At 39.8% G+C, this 18,499-nt stretch overlaps 1 protein-coding gene across 5 annotated transcripts in view; it reads left to right on the top strand.

Moving 5' to 3' along the window:
• Positions 1 to 16,673, top strand: part of adck1 (aarF domain containing kinase 1) — a 95,681-nt gene extending 79,008 nt beyond the window's left edge. For 4 of the 5 annotated variants that reach the window (XM_055005990.1, XM_055005986.1, XM_055005987.1 and 1 more), the window contains 2 exons: positions 6,760 to 6,953; positions 11,796 to 14,855. In XM_055005990.1, the coding sequence (XP_054861965.1) occupies positions 6,760 to 6,953; positions 11,796 to 11,955 (354 nt within the window). In that variant the 3' untranslated portion in view covers positions 11,956 to 14,855. Of the gene's footprint in view, positions 1 to 6,759; positions 6,954 to 11,795; positions 14,856 to 16,383 lie in introns of those variants that run through there. The other variant, XM_055005991.1, reaches the window with a different exon arrangement.
• The last annotated feature ends 1,826 nt before the right edge of the window (positions 16,674 to 18,499 follow it).

Below are 18,499 nucleotides of genomic sequence, written 5' to 3'. Positions count from 1 at the left end.
TTATTCTTAAGTGCAATTCTCACTGCCAGTGAACAAAGTAGCATCACATTTATATTGAACAGTTACACTTTAGAATGGACAGAACTGCTGATCGCTGCTAGATGCTGGTGGCAGCAAACTCAGACTCTATTTGACTCTCGTTCAAAAAAAGCATGCACTTCTCTCAGAAACGGCTGAGTCAGCTTTGTGGTCTCAGTCACTGGTGGTCATTTTAAGTCTTTATCGATCCATTAATAAAATCAAAAGGTTCACAGTGGGCTCTGACGTCTGAGTGTTGACTGACAGCTTTCATTAACATGTGGCTTTCCTGCTGCTCCTCTACTGTTTCCTTCTTGTTTAGCGGGCTCAAGTTGCCCCTGGCTGTGTGTTTTCTGCTGCAGCTGTGCCTGTGAAGTGCTGACATAACTGCAGTTTGTGTTGCTGTGTTGCAGTGACTCTGTTTGTCAGTCTGTTAGATGTATTATAGTTTTGTTGTGACTCAGTCCACCTGCTAAGGACCAGCGATGATCAGGCAGTTTCATTCAATGTGTAGTCAAAAAATCACTTTTGGATCAAAATTTCTGAAAAAAGAGTCCTCAAGCAGTCTTCGGATTGTGATGTGAATAATATTTGTTCAATGCAGAGGCTGTAAGAACAAACATGAGCAAAATCTAGAGATTTTAACTGACTACACAAAGTGTCTTATCATCTTTTATACCAATGCAAGCATCTCCTGAACCATCCTCATCTGCTCTGGAAAACCACAACCATCATCTTAAAACCCAATCAGGATACGTATGATGTAATCGTATCGGAAGTTTAACTTCCTCATCTTTTTTAAAATCTCTGCTAGGTTAGCATTATTTCTGCTAAGCTCAGCGTGACCTTGGTGTAGACGTGGAGAGGACATGGACTTCCGGTCTTATCGCCTCATATAGGCTCCATGGGATTCTGTTGGGTTGTCGCTTTCCACAGGATTATTTAGTGTATTCGTAACTTCAGTTGACATGTTAGGTCTTCCAGTCTTATCATTGTTTGTACTAGAATCTGATTTACATCCGATTCACCTAGTTTTATCATTTGTTCAATGTTAAAATGCCACAGCACTTTACATGCAGGGTGACTGAGAATGGAGGAGCCACCATTGACACAATCATTATAAGGTGCACTTTTCCTGCTATGACAGGTCAACCTTAAAAATTGAAACAAAGGGTGCCCAAGCAGCACATCTTTCTGAGCAGGAAGTCCACACGGCAGCAGTAATGGTTTGATTGTGACCCACTGCAAAATGTGCTGCAGATGTGTCAGATTTTAAAGTCAGTATTTCATTCGTACCCACATGTTAGATGATGTATGTGTGTATATGTTGGTGTGTCTTCATGAGATAGATCCTTTGTCTGTTTGTCACCAAACCACAATGCAGCCCCTTTGGGACTTGGTCGTGTGTAGGTGGGGGATAATGTAGTTGAATCAGATGCTGTTTGTTTGCTGGATTGGTGTTTTTTTTTTTTTTTTTTTTTTTGTTCATATCGCTTCCTGTGGGCATTAAACAGAGAGAGACAGACAGAGAGCAGAGACAGAGTTTATCTGTGTCAGAATGTTGACTAGCTGTCTGTCTCCCTCTGTACCTGTCAAATCTCTGTTTATGTGGACTGACAGCTCTGACAATGTGGCTCTTTCCCTCTCCCACACACACACACACACACACACACACACACACACACACACACACACACACACACACACACACACACAAATAGGATGGAGAAAAATAAAAGGGGAACCTCCTCCCTTCTACAACATTTGTTATTCACTAAAATTCTTGGATTTTTTAATAAATTGTAAATCATTGAGACAGTAATGTTGAAATGAAACATTTTCCATAGAAATATTACATCATTCTGCTGCTCAGGACGGTTGGATGTACAAATCACAGTCAGGCTGGCAAGGTTTACTTTCAACTGGCAGTACCCCTTCATATGCTTTAAGTCAGTTTTTCTGCATAAGTACCTGAGGAAGGCTGCTGTCTTCCCTAAACCTCAACTAAGAGTTTGTTGCTTGAACAGAGTAATAAATATGTTCTGGATGTGTTTGTTGCCACAGTTAAGAGTTAAGAGCAAAATTAATGAAACATTTTGACATTAAAGGTTTTGCTCATATGTTCTTTCCAATAGTGTGTTCCAGGAAAAACAAGGGGACAAAGCGCTGTTTCATTTTTTAAAATGTTATGTTTAAATGTTGTATAGGATGATTTTTAAACTTCAAATATAGTGAATCAGGCTTGGGTAGAAACAGATATAATAGTGGGAAAGCTCACCAGCATGGTTAAAATGGAAAACAGATCAGTCTTCTTTACCCTCATTTGGCACTTTTCCACTAGCACCTAGTCGACTCTACTCGGTTTGTGAGGTTTTCCATTAGGACGTAGTATCTGGTACCAGGTACTATTTTAGTTCCTACTCGGCCAGGGTTCCAAGCGAGCTGAGTCAAGCCGATAATGTGACGTCTACAGAGTGCAGGCCACTGATTGGACAGGGAGTGACGACTCCTTCACGAAAACCAAACCCGTCACTTTTTTTAAAAAGTGGCTACAGCGACTGTATGGCACTCTTTTACTCTGAATATGACAAAAAGCCATAGACCAAGCAGCAGGTATACCATCGCCTCCATGTCCTCCATTGTTGTGTTGCGTTTGTGTCACACACAAATGACGTTAAGGGAATTCCGACCTGCCGTGATATGACGACTCCACTCACGATTAGGTGGTACTCAATTGTAATGGAAAACGACCCAAACCAAGTCAAGTCGAGCTGAGTAGGTGTTAGTGGAAAAGCTCCTTGTGTGTGGAGTTCAACACTATTCATCTGTCACAATCAGCATTAACAGTGATCTTGCCTAGATACCTGAACAGCCTGCCATGTCCTTTGTTACATTTAGGTATGATGTCAAGGAGGACGTGTAGAAGCCGAAAAAACTGCCTTTTTTCAGTAGGCCAGATGCCCAAGGTGATAGTGATGAGAACTTTCTTCTACACAGAGTTAAACACCCTGACCTCAGAGAGTTACCACAGAAACTCTAGGACTACTGACACGCCTGACGTTTTAGTATATTTATGGTCTCTAGTATTTGCAACCAACCAAATTTCAACCAACTAAATAACTGAAAGTCCTCACCCTTCCCTCCAAAACCAAAAAGCCCGTCCTCTAGGCTGTTTGTTACTGTAGAAACATGGTGGTTGACATTGCATACTCTGTGGGAATGTCCTCATTGATCTTCTATCCATCCACTCACTCCTAGTTGATTATTTTCACCCGTCCCTGTGGACACCATGGCCAGTTCTAGTGGACTGTGAATGTGGTAATTAGAATATGGTGAAAGAGGTTCAACATTTTCATTCATTGAAAGATTAGAGCTGTTTCCAAATAGAGGATTTTTTTGTACAATAATTAGCACAGCTGAGATTGTTTATGCGTTATTTTTAATTGTTGTCTTTTGTCTGATGTTTTGTTGACCCATCCGCCCACCCCAATCAGCTATGGCTCATAGACTATGTAACTTCACTTCCTCTTGCAATTACTGTGGCTACTAGAGGGCACCGTTACATGGAAATCTGACAATAGGTAATAAAAGTCTCCAGTACCAAATGACCTATGGGGTTTTTTTCTCTCCATTAAGCTCTGTCAGCATGAGGTCTTATGGGGTTGAAAGCTTCCCAGTAAGTGCTGCCTCGCTGTGACTCGAAGACATACTGTACAAGAGAGACTCACTGGTTTGCTTCTGATGGTCCTCATTAATGTAGCGGTGAATTTATCTGACATGGCAAATGTTGTCAACAAGCAAGGTCCTCAGGATGAAGTTCTGTTTGTAGTTTCTGTGCTCGTGTTTCTGTACAGCTTCAGACTTTTCCTTACTTTTACCACAGTACTTGGCCACATTTACTTACTACTGTTCTTACAGTTGTCACTTTGTGTTTTTCTATCCTTGAAAAAGATTTTCTTAAGCTCTAGTGCTAAGTCAAGTGCTTCTTCTCGTACAGCTATAAGTCAGTTGTTGCCCTGCAAAATTAGCGTTGATGTCAAGATTTGTTGCGAAAGTGCAACAACTACATTTTATAACAAGAAAAGCACTCAGAGAGCAGTACTCTGCCAAGGCTACTCAGTCATTGTGTGAGTTCTGACGGATGAAATCTTTAAAAAGTTTGTAGTCCGCAGCAGTGGATTTGTAATAGGATTGCAGTCATGTGATCATCAACAGGCAGCTGACGTAGTGTTCACTTGTTGTCATGGTTACAGTGACAGCGTGCCACTATCTGACAATGATACAGAAATCTTTAACTAATCTGTGGATCCAGACTATAAGCCGCATCACTGCCAAAATCTAATCACTCGATCCTTTAGTCATTTCTGACCTTCCCTGGAAATTTCATTCAAATCCATTTTTGAGTAATGTTACTAACGGACAGACAAATGTACGTCGATCATCACATAGCTCCACCATGTTCGTTGACGGAGTCATTAAGTCTAATTATTATGTTTCATTTTTTCATTGCTTAAGACAAGATCAAACTAAGCATTTCCCAGAATGTAGCACAGCACTATAGCTGAAAGAAAGCATATGAATGCGATGTTAATGTGAGGTGGTAATAGTTAAAACATCGGTCAAATAGCCCGGAGCTTTAATAACAACATGTTATTTGGGTTGCTTTTCAGAGGTTTAGATGATGTAAAAGTTATTTCTTCATTATGCTTCCAATTAGCTTGTCATTTCACAGTTGTTCAGGTCACTCCTGTAACATCCTGTACTCGTACAGATTGCTCACCTCCTGATGCTACTTTCTATCTAAAAACTGCTAAATGACTAAGGGTTTGTAAGCTTGCAGTCCACTTTGTTCCATGACTAATAGTGTAATTTAGGCCTGTTGATGTGCAGCACAGAAAGGCCTTTGAAGTGGAGTAGAGCAAGACACTAAAGCTCACATGGCGAGTCGAGCAGCCGTCTTCAACATCAAAGGACAAATAGTGGAGGTAAACGTCATCCCTCCATCTGTTTCTTCCTTCATCATTTCTTTATCAGTGTTCTGTCATTTACAGTATGTTTTTCATATGTGCTGACGCAAAACTCCAGTCTTGTTTTAGTCCGTTCATCCTTCCCCATATATTTTTTGTTCCTTCTTTTCCTTTCTTCTCCCTCTTATCTGACCATCCTGCCTGCTAGCAGCCTCACAATTCTGCATTTGTTCTTCCTTCTTCCCTTCTTAACCAGTATGGACTTCTTATCCTCCTTTCTTCATGTTGGTTGGAACCGAAAATCTCAATTTTGGACGACGATGACAGAACTCTTGGTCTTCTTTTCATCACACCATTTGGTGGTTTTTGTGACTGTATATGAAGAAACTTTCAAAGTCCCTGAAATGTTTTCAATTGGTTTGAGTGAATTTCATCTCTTAAAGACCACCTCTGGTTCAATCAGTGTTTTGTTTGTGTGTTTATTGCACTTCGATAACTTGTCAGTATGGTGTTCCTTAATTAAGTGTACTGATGACAGTCTGAAAAGCTTTTATACTTCACAGTCAGTTTCTGGTTCAAACATATATAGTTGTCTTAGTTCAGAAGTACACCGTGTCCTAAAAGTTCTCTCTCTCCACTACACAACATGTTTGATTGTTTGTCACTAAAATGGGTTCCATCTGGTCAGTCAGGTCCTGTTGGGTTGTTTGTCTGGTCAAACCTTCAGGTCCCAGTAGATACATTTCTTTCTTGACCAAAATGCATTAAACTCACAACCAGATGTTGGAAGAGTTGCTACCATGGCCAAGAATAAGTGTGGAAAATCTCCTCTATCAGGGTCTGAGATTCATGGTCAGGCCTTTGCTCTTCAAAATGCAGGAAAAACTGGTCAGCAGGAAGCTGAAGCCATTGGCAGAAGAATCCTCCGGGAGCAGAAGTGGTGGCAAAGATACAACAGAGGAGGATCCTTCAAAGACTCACCTTGTTCAGGATGTCCATCTGGCCTAAATGCAAGAGCCAAGGATCTGATGAGAAAGGCCGAGAGTTAAAGACACCAGTCATGCAGACGACTCAGTCAGAGGCTGAAATATCTTTTTTTGAATTATTGGCCTTTGAAAAACAAGGGTGGTCTTGGGGAAATTTCCAGTGTTTGGCTGTTTTGACAGGACAAATTGTTGATATGGATTAATATGTAGGAGGCACTTTTCAGTAAGAAGTCCTCTGTTTATTTAGATTTCTTTTAGTTGGATGACCATGAGTTACATTTTAAAAGAGGAACCTTTATCATGGCAGAATTTCTTTGCCTTGCCTGTGATAAAAGGCAACATATTTAATTTGAGAACTGAGCAGCAGAATAATGTGTGTTTTGGATGTATTGTTGCAATGCTGGTATATTGGTGTCTTGTAAACACATGAGGATTGTCCACACTTGTGTAGATGACATGAAAATAAAGAAATCAATCTATCATGTAGGACCCTAAATACTGGTGTGTCATGTGTAACATGATGTACGTGTATACCTACAACTCAATGCATATTTTCAGGCTTAAGTCTGTTTTTATCTGTTTCACGTGTTTAACTACAGTCATTGTATATTGTGGCTGTGAAGGACTCAAGAATGCACCTGAATGCTTATTCTCATAGAAATCATGAAGTCGTACAGTTTGTTGTCTTGTCCTGAGAGACCGCAAGAAATCCAGTTCGTCACATTTTGAATCAGAATAAGTGAAAGACCAGCTAGAAAATGCTTGTTTTGTTGTGTGTCTCTGGGCAGGACGTAGAGATCCGGACCAACGCAGCTCAGTACCTGCCCCAGATCAGTGAGCTGCTGAACCGAGTGCCCCGACAGATGCTGCTGCTGCTGAAGACCAACGACCTGCTGAGGGGCATCGAGACCACTTTACAGACCAGAGCGTCCTCCTCGTCTTTCATCAACATGTCCCGCTGCTGCATACGAGCCATGGCCAGGTAAAAACAGGACACTCTCATACTCTCAGCTCCCTCGTCCTGTTTTTTGTTTTTTTATTTAGTTTGGTTTTAATTTAGGCATTTTACTAGTAGCATTAAGGTTACAGTGAACGTTTAATGAAAGGAAAACATGCTGTGAATATCAGTTTGAGAAAGTCCATTCCACACTATTTGACTCAAAAACCTGCCATGTAATTGTAAGTGGTGTTGAGACATTGTCTTGCACTCAGTTCACACCACAGGTAACAATACAATGCTTTGCAGAAAAAAAAAGACAATCCTTTTAGTGTGCATAGATTTTAACAAACGCTCTGTGCTAGCTGGCAAAAAGGTTTCCAATACGAGATATGCAGGATGAATAGAGTATGAACAGACAATATTTTTGTTTAATGTATTTTTCATTTCCCTCCATGCAGTACAGACATTTTACCATCTCACAGAAATATAATAGCTATGTTGTGTTGATTTCCACCAATTCCATATGTGCAAAAGTAATTATGTGACTGGACGACACAAATGGATTGTTCACACATAAATGGGCGAGAGGTATCGAGCCTTCATTTCAGCTTATGTTTTCATCAAACACCAACATAAAGAGCAGAGAACAGAGGATGACAGAAAAACATCTCATCTGTTAGAAAACAGAAAAAGGCACTGAGAACCACAGCACAGGAAACAGATGCATCAAGTACAGCTGCAGCTCAACAACTTCATGAAAACGTGAAATATTGCATTTTTTTGATGATTATGGCTTAAAGTCCATGAAAATCAGGAATCCAGTATCTCAAAATATCAAACATTTTATTTCATGTTTGAGTAAATTACAGTTATTACGGTATGACTATGATGTTCCTCTCAGTCTTGTTCACTACACTCAACCACAACCGTGAGAAAGACTGCTGACTTGAAAGTTGTCCAGAAGATCATTGACACCCTCCACGAATTTCGTTTGGAAATCAAGGTCCTAAAACCTGGAGGAAAAGTGGAGAGATTCAGAATCCAAGATGTTTGAAGATTCCACAGTCTGGGGTGATCTGAGGTGTCATGTCATCTACTAACGTTGGTCTACTGTGTTTATCAAACAAAGTCAACACAGCGTCTACCAGGAGGTTTCAGAGCACTTCATCTGCTGACAAGCTTTATGGAGATGCTGATTTCATTTTCCAGCAGGATTTAGGACCACCACAGGGTCAAAACTACGATCAAATGCTTTGCTGACCATCACATTACTGAGCTTGATTGGAACCCCATAGATCCAAATATGGGATATTTGTCAAGACATAGGTGAGAAACATCCAACAAAAATACAGACGAGCTGAAGGCTGCTATGAAAGAACCTGGACTTCAGTAACACCTCAGCAGCACCACAGACTGATCACCTCCATGATCACATGACACTGGTGCAGTAACTTGTAAAGGAGCTCCAAGCAAGTATTGAGTGTGTAAATTAATGTACTTTTGACAAACTGAACATTTCTGGATTGTAAATAATTTTTTAAAAAATTGGTTGTAGGAAATATCCTAACAATTTGAGATACTGGATTTCAGATTTTGAAAGCTAGATCTGAATTTGCCCAAAAATACAAGGACAAAACACTGAGGTTTTGGACATGTCAGAAATGAACCTTTCCCCAAATGATGGAAAACCAACCGGTGAAAGACAGGAAGTGGTTATGGTCCAAACCCTTCCACCTCACCAGTAAACCATGGGGAAGTCCTGTGGAGGCCTGGACATGTAACTGGCTCACTTGTGTTTATTGTTGACAGACCAGATGATGGCAGCAGCCAGATGACTTTAAAACAGGACAGACACTTTTAGTTTGGCTCCATACAAAGCTGTTGCTCCAATTTCATTGCTGAGCCAAAGAGAGTAGCCAACTGCTCTGAAGGTCTGGAATATAGAACATTTCCACAGAAGATACTCCAAATATCAGACTTAATCGCTTTTATTTGCTTTGGCTCTGATCACTTTTGGACATCTGTCTCATTGTCATTTCTTCTCAAGTTCAAGTGTTTAAGATCACAAAAGCTGTCAACTGTTACCATTCTTTTGAAGGATGCAGTAGAAAAAGTACAAATGTAGATCTTTAATAATTTTTTTTTTTTTTTTTTACAGTATTTCAAAATATAGAAACAGGGCCAAAGTAGGACTTCAGTTGCAGCTGTTTGGACTTGCAAATCTGTTGCAGTTTGAGGATTTCTTTTATCTGTGAATAATGACCTTCAGTTTCTATAATATATGAATACATAGTGGAAAGATGAGATAGTAAAGGTAAGAATACAGACAGAAAATCAAACTGAGCTGACAAGTTGGTGGCTTTGCAAGAGAAACTGATATTTTTCCTTACAGGCTGGGTGAGACGTGATGTGTACTGTCACACACACACACACACACACACACACACACACACACACACACACACACACACACACACACACACACACACACACACACACACACACTACCGACGATGGTAGAGTTTACCTGAATAAGCACATCTTATGAAATATTAACCAGGTGTAGTGCCATAGATGCATACAGTAATACTCCAGGGGATCCTGCAGTGCCACCTCACTCCTACACTCCAGCATTAAGTGCTCATAGCTGCTCTGTTTCACTGTATCACACTCGTTCTATGACTCACATGATATTCCTGTGCTGTGAGCCAGCAGATCCAGCTCCTCTGAGGTGTATAGCACCTTTTCACTTATGTTCTTGATATGTCTCAATGCCCCATAAAGGAGGTGAACGTGATTACTGCCAGGGCCTTTATATGTGCAGTTAGAATGTTGAAAAGACACACGAACTTCCTCGTTAGTATAGTGGACAGTATATCCGCCTGTCATGCGGAAGACCGTGGTTTGACTCCCCAATGGGGAGTAATGCATGTTTTGGGGCAGTGGTGGCACAACGGTTAAGTCTCTGGACTACTGATCAGAAGGTCAGAGGTTCAAGCCCCAGTGCGGCTACTGTTGGGCCCTTGAGCAAGGCCCTTAACCCTTCCTGCTCCAGGGGTGCTGTACCGTGGCTGACCCGTCGCTCTGACTCCCCCAATTGGGGAGAGATGTGAAAATCAGAATTTCCCCTCGTGGGATTAATAAGGGATAATAAATTTTTTTTTTAAAAATGAACTGAATATTTCCACAGGTGTAACTGTCAGTAATGGTCTACACATGATCACTCTGAGATTCAAGGATTGTCAGGCTAGGCAATGATGCATGATATTAATGATAATTACAACAGTCTAGGGCTGCACAGTGGCTCAGTGGTTAGCACCATCACCTTGCAGCTAGAAGATCCCCAGTTCTCGTCCTGGCTTTCCGGGGATCTTTCTGTATGGAGTTTGCATGTTCTCCCTGTGCAGACGTGGTTTTTCCAGAAACATGCTGAGGTTAATTGGTGATTCTAAATTGTCTGTAGGTGTGAATGTGAGTGTGATGGTTTGTCTCTGTGTAGCCCTGTGATAGACTGTTACCTGTCCAGGTGTCCCCTACCTTCACCCTCAGTCAGCTGGGATAGACTCCAGCTCCCCATGACCCTGATGAGGATTAAGCAGTGTACAGATGATGGATGGATGGATGGGTAACAGTCTAAGCCAAATTTCAGCTTCCTAGCTTTCTTTTAGCTGCATTTCACATTCTTCTTTATCAGTTAGAGCTTTTAGAGCTGTCGCTGTTGTCATCAATCAGATCTGCTTGAAATGTACTAAGTTGATCTTTGCATTTCTGTTACTTTGTTCCTTATACTGCTCTCAAACTTGAAGTAATAAATAATATGCTCAAATACTAAACTTCATGTAAGGACATCCCGACCTCATTATTAAGCAGGCAAGAAAAAAAATAAACAAAAAACTATAGAATACTTCAGTGTGTCACCTCATTAATGGCCCGTCCAGGCTGTAATGGTCACTACATCCTACACTGCAGAACTGTTAACCCTCATCAGTACACGTGGGGAAATCCGTACACTTGGGGTCCAGCTGGACCCCAGTAGTATTTAATCTGTTTCACATTTCTGTACCTGTCCATACCCTCTCAATGTATATTTTCGTAAAACATGTATTGTCTATAGATACAAATATGAAAGAAACAATGAAATTACTATTGATGATTACAAATGTGCATTGCTTACAGTATTAGTGTAAGAACTCCTGAAGTGAAATGAGACACAATGAAACTGAAGCAGTCATTACAAGAGCAACACAACACAAACATACATAAATAAAAGATGCACAGTCCAGCTGGGGTCTGGCTGGAGTCCCCATGTACCCCAAATGATTTTTCTATATATACATCACGAACCTGGATGGAATCAAATAAGCTTTGGTTTATGTGATGGCAACTATGTGGGTGACAACTATCTGAAGGGACTGAAAATTCCAACTAGTAAATAAAGAAAATATGAAACTTATATACCCCTGGGGTCTACATGAACTGATGAGGGTTAAAACATTTAAAATCACACCATTCTTAAAGTCTGGTATTGTGGCTTAACATTGTGTATGATTCAACCCGAAAAAAAAAAGAATTTATCTGCTTGGAACTTTTGAAAATGAGCCTGGATGTTCCCTCTTCTACCACTGGATTTACCCAAACTGACTGTTCATTGTCCTGTGTGGTTCAGGGTGCACCCATCAGCTGGCTTTGTGTTTAGGCAGAACCGAAACCCCAGAGCAGGCTTTCAGACATCCCTGGAAAATGCCTTGAGATGGTATCCAAACCTGGAAAATCTTCTCTTGTCTAAAACTACAAAACCCAGCCGTAGCGTTATAAAGCATGCCAACAGTTTATTCTTATTGATTTGAGATTTCACCCTCCACCTTCTGCTGCTCTGACTAACAGGCACAAGAGAAGTAAGGCTCGGTCTGGGAGGAGGCGTCTCCAGATCACGCTGGCAGAGTCTCTGAGCCTGTGGAAGCTCTCTGCGTACGAACTGCTGCTGTGGCTGAAAGGCTCCATGATGGGACACTGGCTCGCCGCTCTGCTGGCACTCCTGCACTGAGACACATCTGGACGTCACACTGGAGCATGAGCAACAGGCTGGAACTACAAGATCTCAAGGGGTTTTTAATACACATGTTAACGTGCCCATACACCCACTCACACACACGAAGAAGCTCCAATTACGTTAATGACAAAATTTGTAACTTTAGTACACACAAGGACTCAACATGTTGAAGTCTGTGGTGGCTGCTCGGCTACCACAACATTTACATCTGTTCACTCAGCAGGGTCAGTGTTTATTTATTTTCTTCATGATTGTGACATAATTTTACGGTATATGTTTAATATTAATACTAAATGAATTTTTATAGCATAGACCCTGAAATTGACTGAAACCATCATCCAAAAAGAGTATCTACACCTTGCAGGAGATTAGACCCAGAACCTGTGCTCACAGACCACATCTGGCAACCTGCACAGTAGTGAGAGAACAAACAAAGTGGATTAAATAGAAATGTTTTGGGAGATCATAAGGACATATACATGTGTCACCACAGACGGTGATGCAGCAGACACGTGGGTGGAAATAGAAGAGAAGGTCATAATCAGATGCTGGATAATTCACCTTCTCCTCCATGTCAGGACTAAAGAGGGACATCCCAGAACACTATGTACCAACAAAGTGACGAGGACTGCTGAAAACCAGATGCTAACCTGACATGAAGAGTAATTATCTGACTTATGCACAGTCTTTATGAGTCTTTAGTCGCTGTCTTTAATCACTGCAGAGGTGATACGTAGTTCAATCCTGATAGTGTTTCTACCTGGATGATGTTGGACTATTGGTTCATTCCTGCTCCTCAACAAAATACCTCATATCACAGAATTTTCCGGTGATGCAGAATGCTTAAAAAGTTTAGGTTTTTCCATTGTTATGTTACTGTACAGAGTGTCCCTAAAGTCTGGACACACAGGAAATCTCATTAAGTATATAATTGTTTTGCCTTCACAGATTAAATATAGCTTTGTTGAAAGAAGAAAGAGTTGAACTGGAACTTCTCAGTGGACGTGAAGGATGGACATATGGAAAGATAGAGTTAGGGTTAGGTAGGGTTTGTAGGGTTAGGTTTAGGTAGGGTTAGTAGGGTTGGGGTTAGCAGGATTAGGTTTAGGGAGGGTTTGGGTTTGGTAGGTGATTTTTTGGAGGGGCTCACTTGAATTTTAGCTATGACCAATCCTTTAGTTTGGGCTGATACATTTGGTCATCCAGAACAGGGTTTGTCCATGGCACTGCCCGTTTCATTAAACTTTTTAACCACGTTCACCACCATGGAAAAGCCAAGTGGAATCCTCCTAAATTCATCTGCTGTCTTTCCATATGTCCATCCTTCACTGAGAAGTACCAGTTCAACTCTTTCTTCATTCCACAAAGCCATATTTAATCTGTAGAGACAAAAAAATAATAGTTAATGAGATTTCTTGTGTCTCCAAACTTTAAAGACAGCCTGTACAGTGATGGATCATGTTTACTCTTTCATTGTTGTTCATAGATCAGATACTGTACACTCATTCCTCAAACACACCGCTCACATTTTGGACAGTCAGGGTTTGACTTTCTGTGGTTTGTCCAAAATGTGACGCAAATGCTTCTGTGGGTCTGTTCTCCTCAGCTCATTGCCTTGTTTGAGTCTTTATTCTTTACTTATTTTTGCAGAAAGTGGCTTAAATTCTGTACTTCCCTCTCCTCATATTTATACAACTTTATATTTATGTATCCAATAGAAGTGAGTACACCCCTGTTCAGTGTCATTTCAGTGTCAAATTATTGGAAATTGTATCATCTCACAGTAACTACTTTACTCCTAAGTTGAACGTTAGAGTATTTGCTTGTATCGTCTTATAGAGTAACAGTACAGATTTATTATATTCAAATTAATGGCCCCAAAGCAGGAATCAACCACAGTCATTACTGGAGTTCAAACCTTTACTTTTTCAAATACTTTTTATGTCCACCTGTATTTTTGATGACAGACTTAATTCTCCTGTGTGTCTGGAGAGATGTTCTGCCGTTCTTCACACTTTTATATTTTAGGTGTTCTTTGTGTTCTTATGGATTTAGGTCAGATGTCATATTTGACTAAGTCATAGTTTTCATGTTTTTGTTCTTTAGAAACTTTAGTGATTTTGGAAGCATTGTCCTGCTGGAATATTCCTCTTTTTCCAAGGATCAGCAGACTGGGAATCGTCTTTTGGTGTATCCACAGACATTCATGGTGCATCTATAAATCAAATCTCTCCAACATCTTTTTGTAATCATGCAGTCCCATTTCAGCACACTCCCACCTCTGTGTTTCACTATAGTGCTTGATGGGTTTAAACCAGACATGTTGGACTCCATCTGAACCGGACACATTTATCTTGGACTTCTGTCACACAACCACATTTCTCCCATGCAGACGACACAGGCCAACTGAAAACAATCTGCTTTTCACAGGACATTTTTTAACCATGTTCACTGAGTAATTGAAAATCACAGGTGTAATCAAATTCTCTTTCAATCATCACAAGTCTATTCACTTTTGTCACATTAACTTCCTACTTAAGGGGCCTATATTTTAATATCGATTTTTTAAAAGTGTTTGTCTTTTGATTGTTCATGAGTGGAAATGCTCTATTGTTCAACTTAGAAGTAATGGAATTATTCATCGGTGATACCCTTCAGAATCTTTTGACATTTAAGTCATATTGCTTTTGTGGAATGCTGTACCTTGAGAGACCTTGCTTTGTCCGTTCAGTGCAGAGAAGTGTAATGTAGATGTGTTTGTTAGGAGCACCATGTCAGAACTGTGTGCCAGTGTTACATCACTCCAATCATCTGTTATTTCTGGAGTCTGTTTGCACTGATACAGGCAGCTCTTGGAGATTTTAATGAAAAATAAAGATGTATTTATACCAGCAGTCAAAAATTGGTTGTGGTTTTTAAAGATGATAAAACAGAGCAGTACAACGCAAAGTTACAGAACTGTATGCAGTACTAGTTTTTTGTTTGTTTGTTTTTGGGGTTTTGCAAGTTCCCTCGGACCATATGGTCAAAAATATTCTTCTAAAAATGTTTTGTTTATGAGCCATTGTGTGCAACAAATATGGATCAAACCACTATATATACTGAGTTTTATCACAGTAGAGGGCAGTGTCAGGAGCAGTGTCTAAATTCACTCCTTACTTTCTAACTAAAGCATTGTATTTACAATAACGTTCAAGAGTTTGGGGTCACTTAAAAATGTTCTGATATTTGAAAGAAAATTTGTTTTTTTCAATGAAGATAGCATTAAATGAATGATAAATCCAGTGTAGACATTGTTAATATGGTAAATGACTATTGTAGCTGGAAACAGCTGATTTTAATGGAATATCTCCATAGGAGTACAGAGGAACATTTCCAGCAACCATCACTCCTGTGTTCTAATGCTACATTGTGTTAGCTAATGGTGTTGAAAGACTCATTGATGATTAGAAAACCCTTGTGCAGTTATGTTAGCACATGGAGAAAAGTGTGAGTTTTCATGGAAAATATGACATTGTCTGGATGACTCCAAACTTTTGAACAGTCGTGTACCTTGGTGTAAATGTGAATAAAAATAAGTTGTGGTATATTTCAGAATCTAGTTACAGACCTGCACAAGAAAAGCATATAAATACTATACATTCCGTAGTTGTTGAGATATTTCAGTCAAAACTGAAGAGCAGGACAAGCTAAATAAGACCGCAATCCCAAGATTTACCTAACCTCATCTGCCAACAGTTTGTCTCAACCTCTGAACAGTCGAAACACAGACAAGATGGAATAAATGGCTTTTAACTCGTATTCTTTCACTTTTATCTGAAATTCAGCCCAGACTCTGAATATCATCCTCTCATTTCAGGGCTCACATGCCATAATCCCTGCAGCAGCCAATCTCAGAGACACACTCGCTAGTCAGTCTGCTGATAATTTGCCTCTCTGTGCAGCTCATCCAGCCAAAGTGCATAATTGCAAAAATGTCCAAAAGGAGGAAAATATTTCTCCTCCATGCGTTGAACATCCAAGCCAGTGTAATGGGTATTTTAACAGGATAGCGGATGTGCTTATTTGGAATGCCCCGTCAGGTGAATTGAAATTTGTTTCACGTGTTGGTATGTTCTCAACATGTCGGGACATATTTTCTAGAACCATGCTGTGAGTTTGTGATTGTGGATTTGACCAGGGTTGCAAAAGCTGCAAACACACACACAAAATGCACACTGTTGCTAATATGTTCCACCTGTTCCAGGGATAAAATACACATTTTCACCACCGTTAGCTTCCTGTTTTCCAAACTAGTGTGCTCTCACCATGGTGTGTGTGTGTGTGTGTGTGTGTGTGTGTGTGTGTGTGTGTGTGTGTGTGTGTGTGTGTGTGTGTGTGTGTGTGTGTGTGCGTGCGTGTATGTGTGTGTGTTTGCCACAGGAGGACCATCCATCTCGATCACACGGAGCCACCCAGGCCTGCCATGGCTAATAAGAGCAGCTCTCTCTTTCTGCCTCTCTGAAGGAGAGAGAGTGAACACTGGTGACCCCTCCCTCTGTGGAAGGTGTGGAGGAGAATGAAAGGTCACCATTTACATGGTAAAGTATCTAGAAACTGTGTTCAGGCTGTCCTTAACCCTCCTGTTGTCCTCATTTACGGGCACCATAAAATATTGTTTCCTTGTCTGAAAAAAATCCAAAAAATTCAGCAAAAAAAGCCCCCAAATTCCTGACAATTTGCAAAACCTTCAGGAAGAAAATTCCAATAATTCCTTCAAAGTTTCCCTTGAAAGTTTTATTTTTAAAAAAAATCCCCCAAATTTGGCAAGAAAATTCTTGTAAATATTTTCAAAAAATGAGTAAAAATCTTCCAAAAAATCCTAAAAAAATCTGAAGTGATTACATATATATCAGTAAAACTTCTAATATTTTCTTTAAGAACATTCACAAAAAAATCAACCAAAATCCAGCGAAATTCGCTGGATATTGGTTGATTTTTTTGTGAATGTTCTTAAGAAATATTTTTAACATTTCTTTTTTCCACCAAAAAATTTTCAAAGATTTTCCAAAAATGTTGAAAATGTGGACGTCAGAAGTTCCACTGTGAAAATCTATTTTTTCCCCACATTTTCAAACTTTAAACTGGGTCATTTTGACCTGCGGCACGACACGAGGGTTAAAGGTTTGCTGTGTATCTCCTTTCATATTATGGTTAAGGATAAAACCTGATTAAAACCTATGAAAACAAAAGCCTGGTTTTAAAACCCACATGTGTTCTGTTCTGTTGAAATGTGTTTGAATGTGTCCTTGTTTAGTCATAGCCGGGGTTCCCAAACATCTTTACCTGTCTGTCTCCCTTCATAGCATTTTTGTTGTCATGACAACCCCCACCATAACCTGTCTGTGAAGCTGTACACCACGTAGCTTTGGCTTTATATTCTATGGCAGCTCTTTAGACCAGCTCAGGTTCAAGCATCTCTGAGATCTCTATTTACAATGACAGTGTCTTCTATCACTCAGTACTTCTGGCTGCTGTGCGCCTGAAGAACTCACAAGTTGGAAACTGACTTGTACAACTGTGACATCTGGCCACTATGAGGCTCAAAAGCCAAGGAACTGAGAAACATGACTAAGAATTGATTTTTAAAAAATTAAAAAGCTGTACATGTCAGTAAAGGTAACAATCCACACTGGGCGATACGTTGTGACTATTTCAGGTGGAATCCAGTGAAACATTAAAGTGAATTCCATTTACTCACTATGATTTTTGGTGACGCATTAAATAAGATAACTTTGGATAGAACTTTATTAATTATGAGGGGAATTATTGTGCCAGATACTGCTCAGAGAAATTAAATAACACGAGAATGAAGCCTCAAACAGAAAATCAATAAGATCTACACTACTGTTCATAAGTTTGGAGTCACTTAGAAATGTCCTTATGTTTGAAAGAAAACTCTTTTTTTTCAATGAAGATAACATTAAATGAATGATAAATCCAGTGTAGATATTGTTAATGTGGTAAATGACTATTCTAACTGAAAACGGCTGATTTTTAATGGAATATCTCCATAGAGGTACAGAGGAACATTTCTTTTGAACGGTAGTGTCAGTACGATACATTACTGCAAATAAAAATAATTAGACTAAAATAAGACTCGAATAGAAACGTAATACTGACGATGATACCGAGGTAGTAAAGTAATATTACATTGCCTGACATGATATAATAACGAAACAGAAAGTTGTAACTGAAATAATACAATATTATGAAATTGATTTTTCTCTACAACGTGTGGATTGGCATTCACAAATCCATACTGTCTTTAAAGTAATCAGTAATCTTTAACAGTGGTTTGATGACATGATGCTGCATTCATAATGAATTTAGGTTTACCAGTGAAGTGTGTTAAAAACGAAAGCAGCTCCCCTGTAAAACGTGTATCATGGAAGTATTTTCCATATTTTGTGTTTTTGGTTATGTTTCCTCATGTTATGACAGCATTTTTATTGTTTTGATGCTGCACATGTCAAGCTGCTGAAGAAGTTTTCTCAGT

Source organism: Amphiprion ocellaris, chromosome 20, assembly GCF_022539595.1.
Source record: "Amphiprion ocellaris isolate individual 3 ecotype Okinawa chromosome 20, ASM2253959v1, whole genome shotgun sequence".
NCBI lineage: Eukaryota > Metazoa > Chordata > Actinopteri > Pomacentridae > Amphiprion > Amphiprion ocellaris.
Note: the sequence above shows the minus strand (reverse complement) of the source record. Positions and strands in the feature narration are given on the sequence as shown.